Source organism: Phoca vitulina, unplaced genomic scaffold, assembly GCF_004348235.1.
Source record: "Phoca vitulina isolate PV1807 unplaced genomic scaffold, GSC_HSeal_1.0 scaffold20, whole genome shotgun sequence".
NCBI lineage: Eukaryota > Metazoa > Chordata > Mammalia > Carnivora > Phocidae > Phoca > Phoca vitulina.
Window position 1 is genome coordinate 23,798,516 of NW_022589723.1, and position 22,248 is coordinate 23,820,763.

A 22,248-nucleotide genomic window follows, 5' to 3' on the forward strand; every position below is an offset into this window, starting at 1 on the left:
GCTCATCATTTTCTTTAACTCTAATTATGGAGATCCTGGTCTTGAGAAACGACAATGCAAAAATGGTTCCATAGTGACATAACTTTGGGACACATTGTATATCATGTGCCCCTTCTTAGATATTCAGATTGTACTTTGGGATATTAAAGGCTTTGGAAAAAAGGGGAGGAAAAGCTTATTTAACTTTCTTCAGCTCATCACATCCCAGATTCGTATGACACATAGAAGCCTTTTTGTAAAAAGAATCATTAGCCTTTGAGGAACTACTTTTCCATGAAGCACACACTAGGAAATGCTTTTGGTTGTTTTTAAGGGAAAAATAAAAGATAATACATGAAAGTTCTCTGAAATATAAAATAGCAACAATGTTAATGATATTGCTGTATATATTTTTGTAACTTATTTTAGACATCTTAGCTATTACTGCAGCTTGGGTTCAGTTCAAGTACATTATTAAATCTTGTAAAAGTGTTTAAACTATAGGGGCGCCTGGGTGGCTCAGTCATTAAGCGTCTGCCTTTGGCTCAGGTCATGATCCCGGGGTCCTGGGATCGAGTCCCACATCGGGCTCCCTGCTCAGTGGGAAGTCTGCTTCTCCCTCTCCCACTCCCCCTGCTTGTGTTCCCTCTCTTGCTCTGTCTCTCTCTGTCAAAAAATAAATAAAATCTTTTAAAAAAAGTATTATAAACAAACCAACTGTCCTTCCTTTGATGTCTGTTTGCTCAGCCCTGCCCTTTACCTCAGAGTTTAAGGGGCCCCCTCCAATAGCAGTTACTATGCTTTATTTTCATTTCATTATAGATTAAATAGGTTTTTGTGGGCTTGTCTGGGAATTTAAACCCAAGTGCACTTTTTTCCTATAAATAATTTGCTCTTTCAAACAACCAGTTTCAAAGAAAACTGTTTTGTATACTTCATCCTGCCTGCAGTATAATTTCTGATTAATCCAGAATTCTCCTAGAGTCACAAAAAATGTAGAATCACCATTTTCAGAGTATCAAAGCACAATAGAACTCTGCCCTCAAAAGATTTTTTTTCCAGAGATAAAACTTTATTTAAGGCATCAAGCAATATACTGAAAGAAGTGAGTCATGCACAAGTAATGTCCTTATTTCCATAACTGTACATTTGATACTCTCTGCCCTCTTAACAAGGGGGTGTAGTGAGCGAAGATGAGAAGCACACAGCTTTTATACATAACCATATCAATATAAGTGTTTAAGAAAGTCCTTAAATTTTGTTTTCCTTCTTTGAAAGGAATTTTGGTTTTATTTCAGAAAACCAAAACGAACTAGTTCTTCTACTGAGGATCAAATTTCTCTCCAGAGTTATTTATGAAATAATACAGCTGCCTTTCTCTTTAAAAGAATTCTTGTCTTCTGGAATTCCTCTCACCAGAGGATCCTTTCCAGAACGTTCTTCAATGTAGTTCTTTATTTCTTCAGAACATTTAGACACCTGTTGCGTCTGCAACTTCACTTCTTTGCGAAGTTGCTCAACTTCCATCTTCAGCTTTTCTTTTTCTGGCAAATCTTTGATGTGAAGGGCCGGCATTTTTGCCCCAGAACCGGGCCTGGGGACAGCTCTGGAAGTGGACAGGCTGGGAGAGCGGCACACCAGCCCTCAAAAGATTTCTAACTTTGATGTACGTGAAATTCCTTCACTAGATGAGATAATGAAAATGAGTATAATTGTGCTTAGGGGAAACAGTGTAGCTTAGTATCTGGTTTGACAGTATTTCATAAGATGAGGCCTTCATACTTTCTCCAGTGTTTTATTTTTTTTTCTCCAGTGTTTTATTAGCCTCCCATTTCAAGAAAGGATATGGGTTATAAATTCATTGATCTTCATTCTCTGATCTTTGGCTGCTTACAAACACAGAATGTTGGCACTGAGAGAAACTTGAGTGAAAGAGACCTAGTTACCATTGAAGAAACCAGAGCCAAGAAAAATGAAATCAGTAGTTAATGAGGAAACATGGACCCAACCTTCCTGATTCTAATTTAGCCGTAGCTCCTTTCTAAGAAACTGCACTGCATCTTTTCCTTTTTTACCTCTCATGTGCAACCATTTGTCCATTTGCTCCTTTTTCCACATTATAGCTCTTGTATCTTTTTCTTTCTCGTGCTACTGCTTAGACCCTCGTTAACCGTTCTGAATTGTTGAAAACTTTCTTCCTTCTCCTTCATGTACCCATTCATGCCTTTTTTCTGCCCTTTAATGTGTGAAAGTACCATATGGCAGAATATAAACTTAAGATTCAGTGTGTCTTTACAGACTTTACTGTTTTAGTGTGGTAGGAGAAGTAATGTCAATAATTATTACACATGGTAGAATGTGAGTGATACGAAGAAGTTCTTACAGAAATTCAGAAGAGATTAAAATAAGATACAACTAGAAGTGATCAGGAAAAGTTTTATTGTGGAGTAGCATAATCCAGTCTATTAGTTAGGACTCTTTCTCTTACAAATGACAGAAATGAACTTAAACTGTGTTTGATAAAAAGTGGTATTGAGTCACATATTGCAGATAGCTAGAAGTAGATTGATTTTAGGCATGGCAGATCCGAGGGGTTCAAACAGTGTCATCAGGTCTCCTTCTTTCCCCGTAAAAGTATTTGTTGAGAGAATAAGATAACTGGAGAGGCAAATTGGGCCAAGAGGAAATTTGAGAAGTGGGAAAGGAGGGGGAGGTGCAGAGTTTACTACTGTCTCTTCCTCTCTACTTCCTTCCCATACTCCAGTCTTCCCAAATTGTAAATTGTCCCTCTGGCTACCATATTACAGAATACCTTATTCCTTAGTGGTTTGGAATGTTTTCTTTCAGTGAAATTATGTATTTTTTTAATAATACTCTGTACCTGGCAACATTGTCTCTTTCCCTGTCCCTACTTTGCCTTCACAACCTGAAAAGCATCTTCTTTTCCATAGTTAAAATGACCTGATAGCCATTCTTTCTGAAACCATTCCTATGAGACAGAGATTAGCTAATGTGTTTTGTTGTGTTTTATTTTTTTCCTACCCAGTCTGGGAAAGACCAAGCTAGTACTAATGCCTCACTTTGAAAGGGGTTCCAGCATTTCAAGGGTACTCCTGTATAGATTCAGGTCCCTTTTATCTAAGCATAATTAATCCTGGAATGAATTACTTAGAAGAATTACTTAGAATTACTTAAAAGAGATGCCAAGATTTCAGAAGATAGAGGAAAAAAATGTTTGGGGCTTTATTTTGAAAATTAAAACTAATATTAAGAAAACAAACAGTAATTTATATAATCCCCTTTAAGGTCTTAAGTGAACAAAGAGTGAATTAATTACTGAGTTTTTTGGTGTATTTTTTTTCCGCAGAAAATTGTTTGGTAATATAGAAATGTCTTTTACCTTACATTTGAACCTTCTTGATTTTCTCTTTAGTTATTAACTGACTCTAACTCAGTTTAGGTTCCAATCTGTCAGTGGCTTTTGTGTTTAATTAAATGGTTCTCTCACATCATTTTTAAGGACTTCATGCAATTTTGTGTCTCTTGCATGATACTCAACTTTTGATGGTTTCTTTTGTATTTGCTTTGTATAATGGGATATTTAACAAAAGACTGACCAACAACATCACTGACTCTGGCCTGAGATAGCCACATTGTCTTTGAGGGCTATTTCATTGGGATTATTTTTTTTAAGTTTTCTGGTTATTAGTGAATATTTTCATGAGGTTGCAGCATTGCAAACATAATTCTAGGGACCCTTATAAAGAGGACCTTTATTTTTATTTGTTTAACCCAGTCCATTTGCTCATCATCACTTACGTGTGTATGTTCTGTGATCAACAGTAATCCTTTCTGCTCTGCACAGTTTTATCATAGGTAAGTGGCATAAATCTGATAAATGGTTCTTCCTTGAATCTTCCCATTGTTTGTGTCTAATTCTAGCCAAGTGAACGTGAACTATGCCCGTAGTGGGATGCGGTTAACTTGGTTACTAGAGAACAAAAGAATGATTTTTTAAGAGGAACTTTTGTAAACTTTACAGTTTTCCTAGATTTGTATAATCTGAGAACCACACTATGGCACATAGTTAAGAATTTGGGGCACTCTTTCAAATCTTTTTTTTTTTTTTTTTTTTAAGATTTTATTTATTTATTTGACAGAGAGAGAGAGAGAGAACACAAGTAGGCAGAATGGCAGAGGGAGAAGTAGGCTCCGCACTGAGCAGAGAGCCTGACGTGGAGCTTGATCCCAGGACCCTGAGATCATGACCCGAGCCAAAGGCAGACGCTTAACGACTGAGCCACCCAGGCGCCCATTGGGGCACTCTTTCAATTAGGGAAAGTCCTACAGCAGCATTATCAGATCTTGCCTTCTATGTGGTATTATAATGATGCCTTTATCATTTACTATCGGTTTTTTGAGTATTTTGTTAAAAACTTAAATACTAAAATTCTCAAAGAATGGTTGAACTGGAATGGATCTTAGAGGTGGTTCTCGGTAGTATGTGTTGAGAAATATATGGTTATCGTAAAGGCTAGAAGTAGGAGGAGGTGCAACTGGTACTCCACCTACCCTTTCAAAATGAAAAGTTAGTACTAGCTTGGTTAGTGTCACAATGGTTATGCAAGTTTTAATTAGCCACTGGATGAAAGTGAATTTTTTTAAAATTTGAAAGCATATCCTTAATTGCTTTGGTTTATATTGTGGAAATATTATTGTTTGAAGGTATTCAGATCCTTCAGTTATATAGGTTCTGTACTTGAGTTGCTGTTATTTAATAAGCCTTATGTTTTCTGTGAAGCCCCTCAAAAGATTGTTGCTTGTCAGTCTACCATTTTTATAATCTTCTTCCCATGTTTCTTTTTTTCCTTACAAAATTCAGCCTTTTTATTTTAAAGATTTTATTTATTTACTTATTTGAGAGAGAGCACAAGTGCACAGAGGGGCAGGCAGGGGGAGAGGGACAAGCAGACTTGCCACGGGACCATCGTGGGACCCTCACATGGAGCTCGATCTCACAACCTTGAGATCATGACCTGAGTCGAAATCAAGAGTCCGACACCCAACCAACTGAGCCACCCAGGTGCCCCCAGCCTTTGCTTTTTTTTTTTTTAAGATTTTATTTATATATTTGACACAGAGAGAGAGAGATCACAAATAGGCAGACAGGCAGGCAGGTGGAGGTAGAGGGAGAAATAGGCTCTCCGCTGAGCAGGGAGCCCGATGTGGGGTTAGATCCCAGGATGCTGGGATCATGACCTGAGCCGAAGGCAGATGCTTAACCAACTGAGCCACCCAGGTGCCCCCAGCCTTTGCTTTTTATAGCTCACGTTTTCTGTGGCATTCATGTTGTGTTTGTTTTGTTTTTGTTATTTGGGACTTTAGGTTTTTATGAACAGTAGAACTTGCCATTCTACCTATATTTTAAGGCTTTCTGATATATATATATATGTGTGTGTGACACACACACACACACACACACCAGGCTGAGTTTTAATTCTTTCTTCTTGAGAAATGTTTTTTTGGCTATTGCCATATGCGTGGTATGGTGAAATATGTAACAGACATCCTTATATTACATACTTGTTTTTCACTTTGAGAATATGTCTGGAGGATTGTCAGACTCCTCAGATGGTACGAAATTTCTAGGGAGTCACCATTAAATGGGAGCAGAGCACAAGGCCACTTTATACTGCAAATTAAATTAATTAGTTTATAGTCAAATTATATTAATTTGTTACATACTTTTCTACACTGATCCCTGAGATTAGGGGTCAACAAACCTTTTTGCAAAAAGCCAGATAGTAAATAGTTTAGGGTTTGCAGTCCAGGAGGCAAAATCAATGATATTATGTAGGTACTTATATAACCATTTAAAAATGTAAAAAACTATTCTTCGCTCATGGGCTATAAAAAGAACAGTTGGTGGCCTGGATTTGCTCTACAGGCTGTAGTGTGCTAATCTTGTTCTAGATAATGTAACAAAAATACTTAAACAGTAGCAACACTGTCAGTTTTTGAAGAGGTAACAAATGATACATACGTGTGTGTGTGAAATTCTGTGGAACATAACAGAGTTGTGTGTGTGTATGTGTGTTTTGAATATCCAGACAAAGTGATTGGTGGTTGTGGTAGTGGTGAATTATTTCTAAAATTTCTAGGGTTTTATTGCCTCTGTACAGAATGGTAAGTTACTCACTAGATTAGTTGTTTTTCTCTTGTTTTTGTCTCTTCAGATAATGATACTGATAATTGACTTTTTAGGCAAATGTCAGATTTCCTTCATCTGAAATCTTGGTGTTCCCTTTGTTTTGTATAATCTGAATTTTTTTAAAAACTCCTCAAAATAGCAATATAAAATTGTAGCTGTAGTAAGTTGAACTAGCACATTAGGAGAGGAAAAGATGAAACTTAGGTAACCCAGTGGAGATGTGGCAGTGGGGCAGCTCTTTAGAGAGAGAAATCTGCAGAGAATAGCTGTGGAGAAGAGTCTATAGAAAGAATCTTTGATGAGAGGATAGTGTGATAATGGCATAATCATCAGAAAAGTGCATTGTTGCTTTAGTGAGAGTCTGTACTCTCAACCTGGGAATCTCTAGAAAAGTTTTTGTAAGGTAAATGTAAATTATGGAGTTTTGGTACAGTTCATGTAATTTTCATGTAAAGTGCCTTAATGGTTTGTGTTTGAGAAGTTTTCTGATTGGATATGCTATTCATCTTCAGTTTCCAGGCTCTCTTCTGTCTGAAGATTTAAGAGAAAATGTAGTCCTATATTTGCTATATGATGATTTTTGTAATTTTTTGGTCACATTTACATACAATGAAATATGCTTCCACCAAAGAATTCTCATCTTTTTTAATTTTCCTTACATATAGGCTAAGGGTCACAGGAAACTGTGCAGTCACTTAGTGACAACATTCAGTGCAGAGAACATTTTTACTCTTGGTATATGTATGCAGGTGCATGCACACATGCACATCTGTATGTTTAGACAAGATAGGAACATAGTATAGGTTTTTGTTTTATTTCATTTTACAGTAAGGTTTCAATGAGGTATCTTTTTAAAAATGTAAGTATTGTGGGGCGCCTGGGTGGCTCAGTCCTTAAGCATCTGCCTTCGGCTTAGGTCATGATCCCAGCGTCCTGGGATCGAGTCCCACATTGGGCTCCCTGCTCAGCGGGAAGCCTGCTTCTCCCTTGCCCATTCCCCCTGCTTATGTTCCTGCTCTCGCTATCTCTGTCTCTGTCAAATAAATAAATAAAATCTTTAAAAAAAAAAAAAATGTAAGTATTGTGTTTGGGGTTTTTTTAATATTTTTTTTAAAGATTTTGTTTATTTATTTGACACAGAGAGAGAGCACAAGTAGGCAGAGGGAGAGGGAGAAGCAGGCTCCCCGCTGAGAAGGGAGCCTGATGTGGGGCTCGATCCCAGGACCCTGGGATCATGACCTGAGCTGAAGGCAGATGCCCAACTGACTGAGCCACCCAGGCGCCCCTTAAAAATATTTTTTAAACTTTATTTTTTTTGTTAGCAATCTCTATATCCAGCATGGAGCTTGAACCCAGGACCCTGAGATCAAGAGTCTCACGCTCTTCTGACTGAGCCAGCCAGGCGCCCCTATCTTTTTAGGTGTTTTACCAAGATACTAGAAAACATCTTCAGGTACTAGCATAGTAGCAGGTGTCTGCTCATAATGTACGTTTTCCCCAGAGATACAGAAGGGATATATATAGATATCCATTCATAATTTTTATGTTGTGTGTACTCTCTTTATTTGTTTATATCTTTCTTATAATCTGTCCCTGATTCCTTTGGTCAGCTTGCTACACTGAACAGTTTTAGGACATTGCAGCTCATCTGAACTTCCATACTGTTTTCTTTATACAATGTGCTTTTACCTTTCCAGTTTACCATGATACACTTGGAAAGGAAAACAGTGTCCCAACACATTTATGAAGGTGAATTTATATACCCATTAAAAAAAATATTGTTTCTCTACTTAACTCTGCCAGTAAGGAATTTAATCTAAGGAAGTAACTGAAAACTTAATTAGGAATGTAAAATGGTATAGCTGTTATAGAAAACATTTTGTCAGTTTGTTATAAAATTAAATATGCAATTACCATACAACTCAGCAATTGTACTCTTGAACATTTATCCCAGAGAAATAAAAATTTACATGAATGTTAATAGCACCTTGCTTGGTAATAGCCAAAAACTGGAAAGAATCCAAATGTCCTTCACTGGGTGAATGGTTAAATAAACTGTGATATGCTCATACCATGGAATATTATTCAACGATAAAAAGGAGTAAATTATTAAACAATGCAAAAATTTAAATGGATCTTGAGTGAATTAGGCTAAGTGAAAAAAAGCCACTTTCAAAAGATTACATACTGTATGATTCCATGTGTATACTACTCTTAAAATGGTAAAATTAAAGATTCAAGAACAGATAGTTGGTTACCAGGGGTTAAGGAGACAGGTAGATGTGGTTATAAAAGATAAACACGAGAGATCCTTACATGCTGATGGAACTGTTCTGTATCATGATTTGTGATGGTGAATACGTAAAGCTACACCTGTGATAAAACTGTATACAACTAAACATACACATGTGCATGCACACAACAACAACAACAACAAAACCTGGGGAAATCGGAATAAGATAAGTGGATTGAGTCAATGTTGATATCCTAGTTGTGATATGGCAAGATGGGGAAATATATAAAGGGTACACAGACTCTCTCCAGTATTTCATACTTCATATAAATCTACAGTCATCTCAAAAGAAAAGTTTAACTAAAAATACATGTACAAATAGATCACTGAATATATAAATTAATTAATTGAAGGAAATCTTAAAAATGTAGAAGTGTGTAGGTTAGGGATGACAGAAGGAAGAGAAGGGCCAGAGTGTGCAGAGATTATTTTTCTAGAAACATTTCTAATGGAAATCTGTACCAAAATAGTCACCCTTGGAGCCTATTAAAACACTGAAAATCCATGTATTTCTAAAGGAAGAATGTCTCTTGAACTTTTAGTGTTAGGAAACCATACCACTCTAATGATGATATTAGCAAGTGAGAAGAATCTTTTCTTTTTTTTTTTTTTAGTTCTTGATGTAGTGTTCCATGATTCATTGTTTGCGTATAACACCCAGTGCTCCATGCAGAACCTGCCCTCTTTAATACCCATCACCAGGCTAACCCATCCCCCCACCCTCCTCCCCTCTAGAACCCTCAGTTTGTTTCTCAGAGTCCATAGTCTCTTATGGTGAGAAGAAGAGTCTTTTTGTCAACATTTGTCCTTTGCTTTGTGTGCACAGCACTGTTGTACCTTTGGGCAATAGAGAGTGGGTGGGGAACATCACAGGCCAAAAAGCTGTATATATGTTCTTGAGGACATCAGCAACTTGAAAGCATCTAAAAATCAAAGTAATCTACATTTCAGAATTGAGTATTTACATTGAAAAATATTGGCAAGAGGGCAGCATGTAACACTTGGTGCCTGGGGTGAGAGAAAGAGAGTAAGCATGTCAGAGAAAAATACTGGAAGGTCCCAAAGTTAATTGTTTAGTGGTTAAACTTCACCTGGGGCTGATCATTGTCACCTTTTCTCCCCCAGAGATGCAACAACAAATTTTGTCTGAGCCTATCCTCACTTTTACTTGAGTGAGAAATGAGGTTTAAGGATCAGGTTGACTGCCATTTATAATCTCAATTAGATGTGAAAAGTTCCTTCCCCTCACTTAAAATGCTAATCCTACTTAGGAAACTCTTTTGCAGTTTTTAGATTTTCACTAGTCACAGGAAGCTGCTTCCACAAGAAGAGTTTGAGAATCTAGGTGAGGCTATTCTGGTGGTGCTTGGGGTTAGGTATTTTAGGCAGACAACTCCTTAGTGGAAGTTCTGGCTTGGAGTCATTTGAGGTAATTGGGTAGAGAAAAGGGGAGGGTTCTTAGACATGGAGTTGAGAAAAAATATCAGTAGGCTAATTCATAACTTCCCCTGCATTTTTAAAGTTTCTACCTAATTTGTCAGATTTTCCTAAGCTTTTAAAAAAGTCTTGCTTTAAAATATGGGTGCAAAGAGCTAATAGTAAATAAAAACATACATGCTTCTGTGTTGTCAAAAATTCTGTCATTTGTGAAAAACAAAGACTGTAATTATGGATCTTTTAAAATCATAACTGGTGCATTATAAATTTAAGATTTTTTTAGAAATATTTTTTTAAATGATTAGCATTAGAAATGTGGATGAGTCCTTAGGGACAGATTTTTTTGTATATGTGAAAGCTGAAGTAAAAACAAACCACCCCTTACTTAAAAAGAGGTTTAAGATGAAGTGGCTAAATCTCAAATTTCCCTTTTTGCTTCAGTGTGTCAGTTAATCTGGCTGTAGGGTATATTTATCAACTGTGAAGCCCACTGATGCATGCAAAGCTGAGCCGAGTACAATTTTCCCCAGTGGGTCTTCTTTCTTTGGGCATTTGTAGCTGTGCTTCAGTGTATGGGGTCAGCTGGGGAAAGCTAGAAGGGCTAAGATGTCAGCTATTATAAAGGTACTAAGATCCTGTCTTAGGAAGGGAATGGGGCATCTGATCTTCTAAAAATTTTTATTTCTTATTTCCTATGAAGCAGTTAGCTGGAAGCATGCTCAATAATGATAATTATTAATATTGTAAATAGGACCGTCTGTTAAGTTTTATGGTATTTAATGAATAATTCTGTAATTCTTTGTACTTGGCTTATGCTTTTCTCAGGTGCATAAGTATTTGTTTAGATTCTGTATTAAAAATGAGAATCTCAAAAAAAAAAAAAAAGGAATGTCATGCACTTAGATTGGAGACTAATATAAGAATATTAGAATTTTTATTTTTCTTATCTTAACATAAGGTATTTTAACTTATATTTAGTTAATTTGAACCTGTGGCCTAGGTTAACTATTAACTAATTAAACTAGTTCAGGTTATTTAACCTATTGTCCAAAGTAGTGTTTCAGGTTTTTTTGAGATGAACACTGAATACTATTGTATATCACAAATGAATAGAAATGTCAAAGGTAGCTTACTTGGCTTTCTGCCTTTCTTAATAAAAACTGCTAATTTAAGGTCATGAGATTTATTTAATGTCATTAAAGATTCTTATTTAAATAATTTACACATTACCGTAAATCACAGTTGTACTTATGTCACCCGTAAGGAATTCCTATTCAATGCAAATACATCTAGGGTATCTAGGAAACATTAATTTGTGAAGGAGCAAAATTAAAGAGGTTAGAATGGCCATCAAGCTGTATATAATGTACGAAGTAATATTTTAAATCAAGATCCAAATGGTCCTGATATTTCTAATAAGAAAATACGTAGATCATTCAGTGTTGTAGGAAACCGGACTACAGAAATTTGGAAAAAGTAAAAATGACTCCTAAACTACCCAGCAAGTTATAAAGACATAGCTTTCTCAACATGCATACTCATGTTAACATAACAATGTATAATATATCTGATTAGTGTCATAGTGGATTGCCCTGAAAGACAATGGTTCTAAGGGTCAGTAAAGCGCTTACACAGTGGGAAAGAGTTAATTAACGTGGTCAATTTGGATTCCAAAAAAAAACAAGACTTTGTGTTCATCTATTAAAATTTTGTTTTGAAGGATTCTGTTTTAAAGCATTTTATGTGTACCATAATCAGGAAAAAGGACCTTTGAAAGCTCTGGAAGAATACTGTCACAAATAGTGTGAAACTAGAAGACCCTGAATCTTCTTGGCTAGTATTTATAGTCTCCAATCTAATATGCATGACATTTTCTCTCTTTTTTTTTTTTTACATTCTTATTTTTTTTTAAGATTTTATTTATTTATTTGACAGAGAGACAGCGAGAGAGGGAACACAAGCAGGGGGAGTGGGAGAGTGAGAAGCAGGCTCCCCGTGGAGCAGGGAGCCTGATCCAGGGCTCGATCCCAGGACCCCGGGATCACGACCTGAGCAGAAGGCAGACGCTTAATGACTGAGCCACCCAGGCGCCCCTACATTCTTGTTTTTAATACAGAATCTAAACAAATACTTAGGCACCCAAGAACCTGGAATCATCTTTCCATAGTGCCCATTACTTAATTTCTCTAGGACCAGGCTCTTAGGAATTTGATTGAAAATTTGTTTTTAATTGGGGAAAGTGAGTCTCTTGTGTATAGGAAAGAAAAGAATGCAGGAGTTAGTAATGTAGCCTTGCTGCCTTCTGTCCAGTTCCACAAAACCCTTTAATTTAAGAGATTCAGTCTGTCTTTATAGGTTGTTTGGGCTGGACCTAGATAGAATGGATGTGTTGGCTGTTGAAAGCTAAAAATAGACTTGGTTCATCTCATACAAATGAGGAAGCTGAGATGTTAAGATTGAGGTACTTGGAATCCAGCCTCACTTTCAGAATATTCCCAACATTTATTGAGTTGTTAAGGGCAAGGGAAAAAAGAGTTGATGTGATAATAGGAGATTTAAATTGCAGTGTGTGGGTTACTGGGCTAAAATTGTCAACAGAAATGTAGAATTTCAGTGAGTGAAGAACACATTTACATCCTGTCCCAGGTGCAGTGTGCGTGGTCTTAGTCTCATGTATGGGGTCTTGAGGTGAAGGCATATTTGAATGTCATCCCTTTTCTGACTTGCTCTAATCCCATTCTAGTATTTTGGGTTTTGTTTTTAGCTTTATACAGATGAAGCTTACCTGTGGCAGAACTGGCTAGGGCTAAACTGACATGCTTCTGGTTGGCTTCTTGGAATGTCTTATTATTTCACCCCGGACATAAACATGGAGTAGCTGAATCCCAGTGAGTTTCAGGCCAAACTCAATGAAAACATAGTGCCAACCGCCTTTCTTAGGGATTTGTTGCAGGCATAAAAAAAGAAATTTTGGATTCGCTGGGGGGTAGTGGCATGCTTATCCTTCCCTGAGACCTAAGAGAGGGAGGTAATTTAGACTGAGGCCCTTGGTATATGCTTATTGAGGGAAGATGACACAGAGACAACTGATCAGCAGACCTTGGTAAGATTTCATAGTTTGCCTGTGTGGCATAGAGGAATCTTGAGAAGGTGGAAATGAAGAGTTGTACTGGAAATTTTTCAGTCCAGAAACACGAATCTTCTGGCAGCTGAGGTCTCTAGCTTCCTAGGTTTGAGTAGGAAGCTTTGGGGCTGCAAATAACCTTCATGCCAAACTGGCCCTGTGGCCTGACCGTGCTTGAGTTTCCAGGTGATCTGACTTGCCAGTGATCTGACATCATAGTGCAAAGGAGCCAAGCCTCAGGTAGCTTTTTCAGGGATAGGCCCTGGATTAACCCTGTGCCTGAAGGTGGATGACTTCTTTGGCAGATAAGTTGGAGCAAAGAACACTAGCACTTGGAATGCCCTAAGATTTATCTGCTGTTTGTGCCTGTGCGTGGCCAAGCTGCAACTTGATCTCTGTAACTGTTCAGATACAGAGGAGCTGCCCTAGAGTAGCTTAGATTGCTATATGCTGGGAGTATAGCAGTTGAGATTCCATCCTTTCAGTAAGGCCTGGGTAGCCCTGATTTTCTATGGAAAACCAGTAGACAGGCAGTTCATTTTTGTGAAATTGTTTTGGTATAGCACAAATTCTAATTGTTTTTTCTGTAAGAGTTTTAATATACCACCCATCTCTTCATATTTTATTGAGTGCCTTCTATATGTTAAATGCTGTGTTTGAGAATGTAGCAAATACCAAGATGAAAGAGACTATCTTCAGGAGAACTATTAAGGACTCAGACTTTGTGCTTAATAAGCTTATAATGTAAATAAAAATAGAATATTGTGTAGACATTAAGTTCCAGATTAAGCTATAGGAACACAGCGCATTTGTTCTAAGTGGGAAGAGAAAAATAAAATGTAAGCTCATTTAACTTAAACATGATTTTCAGTTTGAATGCTTTTTAAGTTTTCTGTTATGAATTTTACTTTTTCATGACAAGAAGCTATTATAGATCTCCCTATATCATTGTCCGTTGTGCCCTATCTACAGGGGAAGTTTAGGTTCCTTATCATGGCACTTAAGAATCTTCATTTTCTAGCTCTCACTTCATTGTTTTCATCTCCATCTCTTATCAAGTACTCTTCACTCCTGGCATATCACAGCAACTCCTTATTTCTAGGACTATCATTCACTTTGCCATTTTTGCCTTTGTTTAATGCCATTGACTTTGTTCTAATCTATCAAGAATCAGTTCATATATAACCTCTCTGACTTCAGATAGAGGCAGTCTTTGCCTCTTTTATACTTCCTAATACTTTGTACAACTCACTGAGTTTTTTTAAATCGTGTTTTATCATAGAGAGTGTGTACACCTCTTTTTCTACTGAATTATAAATTCCTTGAGCATTTATTATTTATCTTTGTATCCATATCTTTTAGTATTTGCCTGAAACATAATAGTGGTACTTAGTAGTAAATAGTTAAGGTGACATTTCTTGAGTGGCTTTCCCTTACCTTTCAAGAAAGGAGTACTGTAGTTGAGAGTCTTGTCTGCTAGAAGATACAGAACAACCTTTGATAGGTAAATTTAGAGGTGAACCTGGCTATGGTCCCGACCTTGAAATAGAGTCTTGGGCTTTGGTAATGACCTTCTCATAGGGATAGGAGACTGTAGTGAATCGTTTTAAATTTTGAGAACCATATAAGCCTAACAACTGAATTTATTTTTGTGATCCCTTTTTTTTTAAATTTTATTATGTTATGTTAATCACCATACATTACATCATTAGTTTTTGATGTAGTGTTCCATGATTCATTGTTTGCATATAACACCCAGTGCTCCATTCAGTACGTGCCCTCTTTAATACCCATCACCATTGTGATCCCTTTTTGAAAGCATGTTTATCTCAGTAACGTTATTACTTTTTGCTCTTTGACATATGAATGTATTGCTTGATCTTTTACTTATTACTCCATCAGGAGCTTGGTACTTGAAGGGAACTGGTTATGACTGGCAGTCATCCCAAGGTGCTTTTCAGCCAGTGAAAAAATTATAGGCTATTTAACCTACTGTAATGTTTACTAAGTAATTATGATTTTAAAGGGAGGTCATGGTGGGATGGGTGGGGCAGAAAGACTTAGCTTTTTAAGCATTTTTAGGATGTATGAATTTCTCACAAAATTGGTTCTAGTTTGACAAAATCTCTGTGTTGATCCTTCCCACTCTTCTTCTCAAAGAGACAGTGTTCTTGGTTTCATAATATAGTTGGTTGACTCTTAAATTGTTTTATGTCTTTTGGAACCCTTATGCCTTGTGCTAATAAGTATATACTGAGTTGAATAAATGAATGAGTAAAAGCTCTTCCTTATCAAACTCAGAACTAAAATAAGGGGAACAAAATGCAAAGAGGAACAAAAATCGCAAATTAACCTGGAGCATCTTCATTTTGCTCTGTATATATTGCATGACAGTTAAAACAATTACCAGCCAGAGTTAAATGTCTGATTGAGCTTTGGTGTAGGCTGATAATACTTTGAGCTTTCAGATTTATTTCTGTGGTTTTAGAAGTAAAGATTCTTTTGGAATCCATTTACTTCATAGTGTGGGTAATGGTTTTCCACCCTTTTTTTCCCCCACCCTTTTTAAGGAAAAATTGAAGAAAGTCAAAGGTTCAAAGTTCTGTTAAAAATTACAGTTTGGTCCCTATTGATATTCACCACCTTTAATGCATTTCATTCACATATTTAAGAAATGAACTACATGAGCAAATAAATGAAACAGGCGTATTTTCTTCTAGATGTTAGCATCTGATCAGGGTAAATTAAAAATTCTATAATTTCTAAGGTTTTAACATCAAAATATATAGTTTTATAGTTATTGTGAAATTGGCAATAACATTGGTGACATTGGTAGCTTATAAGCAACTGGCTGTCTTTATCTACACACTACCATGGAATCTATTTTGAAAATATTCAGAACCTGGTGGAGATGTGGATTATATTGGAAGAAGTTGTGAACAATAGAAATGACTTAAAAGAGCAGGTCTGTAGGCAAATTCTCAGGAAAGGCTGGTCTGTCTGTTTTTGTCTGAATTTTGATTTTGTTTCTTGTTGTCTTATATTTTACCAGTGATTGGTTTGGGTTAGTAAACATAATCTGTCAGAATGGTAATGTGTTATTAAAACTTAGTCAAGTTGGATTGCTTAGTTCCTAGGAGAGAAGTTTGAATTGAGGGAGAAGGGAATTCAGTTATTTGGAGGTGTAATAGACCGTGGATGACCAATCACTGCAGGGATCTATAGTAAAGAGTTGTGCACCCAGGGCACCAGGTGAGCAGAGGGATGCTAGATGGTAGGAGAGGATTATACAGCGAGAGGTAAGAAGATATACTCCTCCCACCTATACCCAGAAAAGAAGGGGAAAATGCCATTTTCCTTCTCACTTCAGTCCAATCACCAGGCTACTATTTACATAGGACCTTACTGTGTTGGGTTCTGTTCTGTCTCTATAACATTATCTCATTTAATCCTCAAGAAAACTTGTGAGGTGTAGGTATCCTTATGCTCATTTTACAGATGAAGAAACTGAGGCATACCAGGGTTAAGTATTTTATTAATACTGTTAGTAGTGATAGAGAAATATTGGTCTTCTTGACTCCAAAGCTTATGCTTTTTAACTGGCACACTATACTAACCCTGGATTCCGCATATGAACCTTTTCTCATGTACAAATAAATTCCAGGTTCCTAATATGACTGACTTGTAAGTAAGATTGTGGGACTCAGTGATTCACAAGTTATGTATTATTTTTTTTACTCTGGCAGATATTGTTGCATAATATTTTCTAAGTATGGATTTTGTTTTAGTAACCATTTATTTACATGATACATGAGAGGTATACAATCTCGTCCTCTGAGAGGTTACACTTTAGTATAGTTTATATAATAATTGCCATTCTCATTTCATTTAGACTGCTGCATTATTTTATTTTTCCTATACAATTTAATCGCTGGGAGACAGGTATTTTGTTTAGTTGTGATCATTACTGAGAAGAAACCTGGGGACAGAAGATGAAGTAAAAAATTGTAAGAACTTTTATTGACTTCTTTTCCCAGGTGTGAGTTGATTTGAGTACTAAGTTTCCAAATTTCTTCATTCTTTGGCATCAGTGTCAAACTGCTAACCATGCAGGTTTATTATTTTTAATGGCAGTTTTGCTTATGAAGAAAAATAGAACTAAAGTAGGAAAAAAAATACTTTGAGACTCAACTGTCAGCATATTTAAAATCCAATAAAATAAAAGCGGTAGAAAAAAAGTATATCAATTCCTTCTTTATTGTAGAAATCAGATCTTAAATTAGGTATTAATAACTTTCATAGAAAATGGTCTATCAAATTACTATAATTTTAAGATCTGTCTTGAATGAGCAGAAGAGCTACTTCATTACTATAAGTATAAAAGCTACTTTCCTGAAGTGTGACTGATGTCATACTACCTTGGTTTAAATTCTGGCTATGGTTTCTTTAATTTTTTTATATATAAGTGAGGATAGTAATTATACTTAAGTTTTAGGATTGATTTGAGAGTTAAGGGACATGCTCACTGCAAAGAGCTTAACATAGTGCCTGGCACATTGATAGTACTCAATAAACATCCTGTTATTGATGAATTAAAATTTGTAGTAACATTTCTCTTAATTTTGGCTAAAGATCATTTTATTTTAGTTAGAATCCTGCCACTCTTAATATGAGAACTGTTGTTAAAACAATTATTTCAGAAGTGGTTTTATGGATCACAAAAGGCGTAGGAAAGCTTGCAGATATTTTAAAAACTTCTTTTTATTTTGTGCAGAGATTGTATTCAACTAAATAATCTGTCCACTGGAAAAATAACAGAGAAGGCTTATTAAACTTTCGTTGTTGATAGTTCTATTATTTTTGTCTTTGTTCTATCAATTCTTGCAATGTAGAAGGCTTGTCTTATATTCAGTACAGTGATCAATTTAGTTAGTTCTGCAGTATTTAGGATGAGGCTGCTAGACCAGGATGTATTTGGCAGTCTGAGGAAGGCAAGCTTCAGTGTTCATTCAACTCCGCCTCCTCTCCATTGTGTTCTTTCTAAGTACAGACACAGCTTGGTCCCCTGGCAGTGACATACAGCAGACGTCAATAACAACCTTTGTAAATGTTAAATAAAAGAGCAAATTGAAGGGCAGTGATTCATTAGGAAAGAATTTTGTCTGAGCAAATTAACTCTTATTTCTGTTAACCCATGTTAGAGAATCACTGACTGTCTCTTGAGTCTTTGGGTGCAGTTGAACTAGAAACTACACAGATGAAGGGCCTCTCTTCACTTTAATGGGTGTTTTGGATCTGGGATACGTGCTGTTCATTTGAAATATCTCTTCTTCTCTTTTTTAATTATACTTTGACATCTGGCCAATTTGATCAGCATCAGACAGTGATGTTAACCTTAATTTGCAAAGCAGTTGTCAAAAACCTTCCAAACTTCGTATCTTCATTATCGATTTTTCAGTCACTAGATGCATTGTGCATGTGTCTGTTACTTCCTCTGACCCACCTGTCTAGATCAATTCACTAGTCATTCTTCCTCAACAGCCTTGCCAGACAGACAGCCAAGCAGCTAGATTTTTGTCTAATATGTTTTTCATTTCCTTCCCAGTTTTTCTTCTCTTGCTTAACTAGTGCAAAAGCAGCCTATATGTCTTTAAAGTTGTTATCTTCAAAAAATTCATTTTAAATGCTTCTTTAGGGGTGCCTAGGCGGCTCAGTTGGGTAAGCGTCTGCCTTCAGCTCAGGTCATGATCTCAGGGTCCTGGGATTGAGCCCCGCCCGAATCAGGCTCTCTGCTCCACGGGGGCCTGCTTTTCCCTCTCCCTCTGCCTGCCACTTCCCCTGCTTGTGCTCACTCGTGCGCTCTCTCTCTCTGTCAAATAAATATATAAAGTCTTAAAAAAAAAATAAATGCTTCTTTAGCCAAAATTTGAGTTTGCATATCTGTGTATATACACGCTACTTACTGAAAATATTTTATCCTCTTCTTGAAGTACACTTAAAAGGAAATTCTTTAGATTTTTAAAGCTAGCAGTTTTTCTTTTTTTAAGGAGATGTGACTGTATTACCTGTCACTTTTTCAGAATAACTCTTTTGTTCTATTATGTACTATGATGGATTAATCATGAATTTGCAGTTAATGAAGGGCTATCTATTTCATGCATACCTTTGCAGATTTTTTTAGTATCTTTTCTATATACCAGACACTGCGCAATATGTTATTTTTGAGACTCCGCAGTCAAATAATTTTAAACCAGCTAATACAAGTTCCTTGTTTGTATTATTTGGATACAAAATCAAGAAATAGATTTTCTTTTCTTTTTCCCACTTTATCCAACAGTCCTCACTCCATGTGGAAACTTTATACTTTGGATTTTGGAACATTGTACCTCATAAATGAATAGGCAGTGTTATCACAATGTCATTGACTTAGCAGACATTTAATAAATCCTCACCATGTGCTCTCTTAGCAGTCCTAAAAAGCAATTAATCTCTTTCTCTTCTTCTTGTTGGTATTAGTTTGTATCTTTTGAAAAATAAAGTCAATGAGTTGTTTACATTGCTACATTAAACATTTCTTGACCACCAACCTTGCTTCTGTTTCAGAACCTCAGTGAAATCCAGAGCATTAAAGTATCTCATCCTTATTTCCAATTACTTTTTGCCTGAGCCTTGGGTTCTAAAACTTGTTATCTGCCTATAGTTACCTGCTTAGTTTGAACTGTTTCATGTTTGCATGCTTTTTCCTCACAGTATTTCCTCTAACTGAAATGCCCTCCACACCTCCTGCTTAGTTTGAACTATTTCATGTTTGCATGCTTTTTCTCACAGTATTTTCTCTAACTGAAATGCCCTCCACACCTCTCTTGGGTTAATTCTACCACTTCATTTCAAAACTTAATTTCATTTCTACCATCTAGGTACTATGTTAGCTACTTGTATACACATGACCTAGCCTCTTAGAATTTTCAGCTCATACTGTAGCTTTTCCAAGAAGCCTTGCCTAAACTCCCATCTTGGTCTCCTTTTCTCTGTGTCTGTAGTATCCTGTACCTGTTACATTGAAATATGCTGTTTATGTGCACTTGCTTCAGACCGGAAGTTTCTTGAGAAGGGGATATCATGATGCATCCCCCCCACACACACCCTGTCCAGTACCTGATATACATCAGATGCTCAAAAATTATTTGTCAAGTTATTTTTAAACTGTAGATAAATTAAATGATCCCTGCCATTAATGAGTTCTCATGACCTATAGCTCTCTATATGTTTCAACCTGTGTTACGATTACTTGCTTGCATATCTTATCTCTCACAAAGCTTAGCTATTGTCTTGAAGAATACAGTGCTAACACATTTGTGTTGGTGTGTCCCACCATGCCTTATGCCTACGCTTAGAAGCTGTGAGAGTGATGCTTTTCTTTTCTTTTTTTTTAAAGATTTTATTTATTTATTTCACAGAGATTGACAGCGAGAGCAGGAACACAAGCGGGGGAGTGGGAGAGGGAGAAGCAGGCTTCCCACTGAGCAGGGAGCCTGATGTGGGGCTCGATCCCAGGACCCTGGGATCATGACCTGAGCCGAAGGCAGACGCTTAACGACTGAGCCATCCAGGCACCCCTAGAGAGATGCTTTTCTTAAGAATGTTTTTGCTAAATACTACTCCTGTGAGAGCTACCTTGAATGAGCAGTCAGACAGTGTCTTCGGAAATTAGGTAACTTCTTTAATGATAGCCTGGAAGAGCTTGATTAAGTGGGCTCAGAAAATGCCTGTTGTCTCTGCTCTGCAAATGAGCTGTTACTGAAAGGTAATGTGGAGCAGGAGCTTTATGGATGTCAGTTTTTGAAACTGGAAGAAGTAGAATTTTTTAAAACATGGTCTGGAGCAGACATGACCTCCAGAAGCTGTTTATAAATGATGACATTTACTAATGAGATTATGTAACTGACAGAGAAACTGAGGTCCCTCTGCTAGTGTAGGACAAAGATGAAGTTTGACTTCACTGATGGGTAGAGCTACTCTGTCACTACTTACAGAATAAATACATTTCTGGTAACTAGCTAAATATGAATTTAATTCTTTCTGAAATTAGTGCAATTCTGTGATCTTACCAGGTTGATTTGAATAACAGGTTCTTCTTTAAAAAGAGTAATATTCATGAATACAGCTCCATTGTTCCTGGAGTATTTGGGAGGGACTCCTTGGAGTTTTGTGGAGTTGTTTATAACTAATTTGGCTGTCAGCAGTATATTTTTATTATGGTTAATGAACACATTATGTTCATAGGTAAGATCCGAGTAAAATAGAGATTGTTATTCATATGTTATATATTTAGCCAGCATTTAATAATTGTCTACTATAGGCTATACAGTCTAAAAGGTTTTCACTTTTCTGCTTTTCATCTCCCTGTTTCCTTCTACAGAACACCTGCCCATGCTTCATAGTCCTGCTCAAATATCATTTCTTTTAAAAAGCCTTACTTACTTGATTTTTCCCTCATTTTTATCTTTCCTATAGCACCTTTAAGGAAAGATAAAATATGCCTTACATTATAACTTCAGGTCTCCTTCGTCAGACCTTAAGCATTCTAGGAAAGGGACATGTTTGGTTTTCTGAAGCACCGTAGGGTTAGGAGCACCATCACAGAGCTTTGATTATATTTGTGTCAAAACCAAAAACCAGGAAAAAAGAAAGAATGTACTTCTAATACTGGTTATATATCAATAACTATAATTTGTTCAGCACATAGTCATAGGCCAGGTATTGTGGGAAGTGTTATGTTAATCATTTCATTCATTTCTTACAATGGTATTGTTGTATGAGTAAAGGAACAAACTTGAGAAGTCAACTAGCAAACTTGCCTCAGCAGCTATTAAGTTATGAATCAGGAAGTAGAACTCCACTCTCTCTGGCTCCAGAGTCCATACTCTTAAACACAGCACTGTACTGCTGCTATAGTTTCTCAGCTTCATGTAGAACCACCCAAAGAACCAATTTCCCCTATCATTTTCTTTCCTGTTTTTATTTTCATTAGGACATTTGGATTACATCATTTAAATAAAATTAAATTTGGAGTCTAGTTTTCAGGTAACTGTATAGTCAGTAAGACCTCTTTTAACTGATCATAAACTAAGTCTTGTGAATACGAGGTTCATAAATTTGAGGATGTGTTCATTAGCTATAGGAAAAAACTATAGAGATTTTGAA

At 36.5% G+C, this 22,248-nt stretch overlaps 2 protein-coding genes across 5 annotated transcripts in view; one reads left to right on the forward strand and one right to left on the reverse strand.

The window, feature by feature from the left end:
* TCF12 (transcription factor 12) overlaps positions 1-22,248 on the forward strand; it is a 372,079-nt gene that overhangs the window by 193,746 nt on the left and 156,085 nt on the right. The gene's annotated exons all lie outside the window — the stretch shown is intronic.
* Positions 658-4,133, reverse strand: LOC116640221 (guanine nucleotide-binding protein G(I)/G(S)/G(O) subunit gamma-11-like). The gene has a single exon (XM_032417049.1). It carries the CDS (start codon positions 1,552-1,554, stop codon positions 1,333-1,335), a length of 222 nt encoding a protein of 73 aa, XP_032272940.1. The 5' UTR covers positions 1,555-4,133; the 3' UTR covers positions 658-1,332.

Excerpts from the sequence above, each read along its gene's own strand:
- LOC116640221 (XM_032417049.1), bottom strand. The coding sequence starts at position 1,554 with ATGCCGGCCCTTCACATCAAAGATTTGCCAGAAAAAGAAAAGCTGAAG.